General features: G+C 59.3%; 2 protein-coding genes across 2 annotated transcripts in view; both read right to left on the minus strand.

The window, feature by feature from the left end:
- Positions 1-137: 137 nt before the first annotated feature.
- On the minus strand, positions 138-998 carry DQ04_07591000 (hypothetical protein; the record flags this gene model as incomplete). Its single annotated transcript, XM_009315229.1, has 1 exon — positions 138-998. The coding sequence occupies one exon, from the start codon at positions 996-998 to the stop codon at positions 138-140; it is 861 nt and encodes a 286-aa protein (XP_009313504.1).
- Positions 999-1,664: 666 nt separating this feature from the next.
- The window catches only part of DQ04_07591010 (delta tubulin), a gene marked incomplete at both ends in the record, with an annotated part of 1,434 nt that continues 810 nt past the window's right edge, over positions 1,665-2,288 (minus strand). The window contains one exon of the mRNA XM_009315230.1: positions 1,665-2,288. This exon is cut by the window's right edge and continues 810 nt beyond it. Within this exon, the coding sequence (XP_009313505.1) occupies positions 1,665-2,288 (624 nt within the window).

Consider the following 2,288-nt stretch of genomic DNA (forward strand, 5'->3'; position numbering starts at 1 on the left):
CTCTCTCTCTCTCTCTCTCACTCCATCTTCTCTCGCTCGGTGCAAGGCGCGTGTGATGATGATGTTATTGTTAGTTGCTGCTGTTATTTCTCCGTTGCTCTCATTCATTTCCAACTCACATCACTGCCCCCTCCGGCTCAGTTCAGCGCGGGGTACGTAAAGACAACTTCGGCACCCTCGCGTGTCGCCAGCTCATCGGCGAGGCGGTCCACGAGCGTCATATCACCCCACACATTCACGAGGAAGGTCACCGCCGTGAGGTCGAGTAGCCACTCCGCATCGAGGAATGTCACCGGCGCCTGCATCTCCGCCGCGAGCTCAGACGCGGCCTTCAGCGACGCGAGGTCGTGCGTGCGCAGCTCCAACTTTGTCGCCTTGTCGAAGTCGCGCGCGTGACGCAGCAGCCGCGGGCACTGCTCCAGCTCCCCTGCTCTCGCGCCACCGTCGCTCGCGAGCAGCGCGGCGAAGGTAGGTGGCACGCGCGTGGAGATGCAGCTGACAAGCCCTACGTGGAGGCTGCCGTTGTGCGGGTACTCCACCACCACCATCTCACCAACGGCGGTGCGAAACGGCGCCACAAACCATGCGCTGCCGAAGCGGAAGTCAACGGAGGCGTAGCGCACAGCGGGGGGCGCCGATGGCGGCACCACTGCGGCTACTGCTGCGGCCTGTGGATATGCGGAGAGCGTGCGGCTCGCATCATCAGTGCCGTTGTCGCTCATGCCACCCTCGCCCTCGGTGGCAGTCATGTGGTCGTGCGAGTCCGCCCGCTCGAAGATCTTCGGGGGCGGCGTCGACTGGCTGTCATCCATGTACGAGACGGCGTTGAAGAAATCAAGGGCAGCCCTGCTGCAGCTGCCGCTACCGCTACCGCTGTTGGTGCTGCTGAGGCTGGTGCTGTTCCTGTTGCTTCGCTCACTGCGACCAGCGAGGAGCCGTGTGGCATACGGGTCGTGGTGAAAGCTCCGCCTCTGCACATCACTGCAGACAACTGACATGACTTCTGTAAAACTTGTTGTGTCTACACGTGCCGAAAGAAAGTGAAACCGATGGAAATAGCCTTTTGCCTATTTCCCTTTTTACTCTCACCCCCTCTCAAAGACGAAAATAAATATAAATATATATATATATCTATATTTGTTTTGCTATAGCCTTCCTTTGCTCCTAGGGGTTCGTTCCTATTGCGTGGTACAGATGTGGGATCTTCTTCCTTCCGGGGTACAAGCGCACTGCTGTGAAAAAAAAAATCTTGAGGGGGGGGCAGTCGCCTGGTTGCTCTCGCTTTTTTTGTTTTCTTTTTTTTGTTACTGTGCAACGGGTTCGTGTGTGTGAAAGACAAATGCGCCCACATTGCGAACAGACCGAAAGGGGGAGAAGAAAAGCAAAAAAAGAAAACAATAAAAAAAAGGAGACAACATCAGCAGCAGCAGCAGCAGCAGCAGAAGCGACACAATAACTCATCCACACCCTACGACGGTGTCTCGTGGGGCCGCCACAAGCCGGCTCGACAGGAGAGAGCACCCCGGACGCCGTGGCCAGGCGTGCACCGCGGTATCGTGCACACGTGAATTGAACTGCGCGCCGCCTCACTTCGCTCCTTTTCTTCGCCACACACACACACACACACACAGAGAGAGCGAGAGATGCGGGCACCCACCCCGCCTCTATGCAGCCGCGTATGCTGCCGCCGTGTCCCAGAGCCGCACGACGGCATCGCGCATGTCGTCCTCCGCCACACCGTAGCGGGCGAAGTGGTGCGTGAAGGCACCAACCGACAGCAGCTGCTCCGCCCTCTCCAGCGCCGCCGACAGCCGCACTCCAATGCGGTGCGACGGGCCGAAGAGTGACACGTGCGCGTCGTGCCCGCGAAACGGCCGTTCGTGCGCGACGAGGCCTGTTGGTAGCGCACACACAGAAGCATTTGTTGGTGTTGCTGCCGTGGAGGCGATGGCGTGCTGCAGCTCGGCGAGCCCCTCGTCATACACGGCGGGGCCGCGCAGGCTCCACAAATATGGTCGCCGCACCCCACCGGCGGCTGAAGTCGGGAACAGTTCCGCAGACCTGCGCGCAGCCTCACGCAACACGCTGTGCCACGTCATTGAGCGCGAGTCTATCCCGTTGCTGCTGTTGCAGTTGTTGCTGTCACTTCCGCCAACGGTTGTAGTGGGTATGGCAAGACCGGAGAAGAACTTCATTGCTGGGTCAAGGGCGACAGCCTCTACGATGTCCGAGATGGTGCCGCAGCGCAGCGGCATTGCAGCGGCGTCGTGTGGATGTATATTATTCTT

This window comes from Trypanosoma grayi (genome assembly GCF_000691245.1).
Source record: "Trypanosoma grayi strain ANR4 Tgr_759_V1, whole genome shotgun sequence".
NCBI classification, from domain to species: Eukaryota; Euglenozoa; class Kinetoplastea; order Trypanosomatida; family Trypanosomatidae; genus Trypanosoma; species Trypanosoma grayi.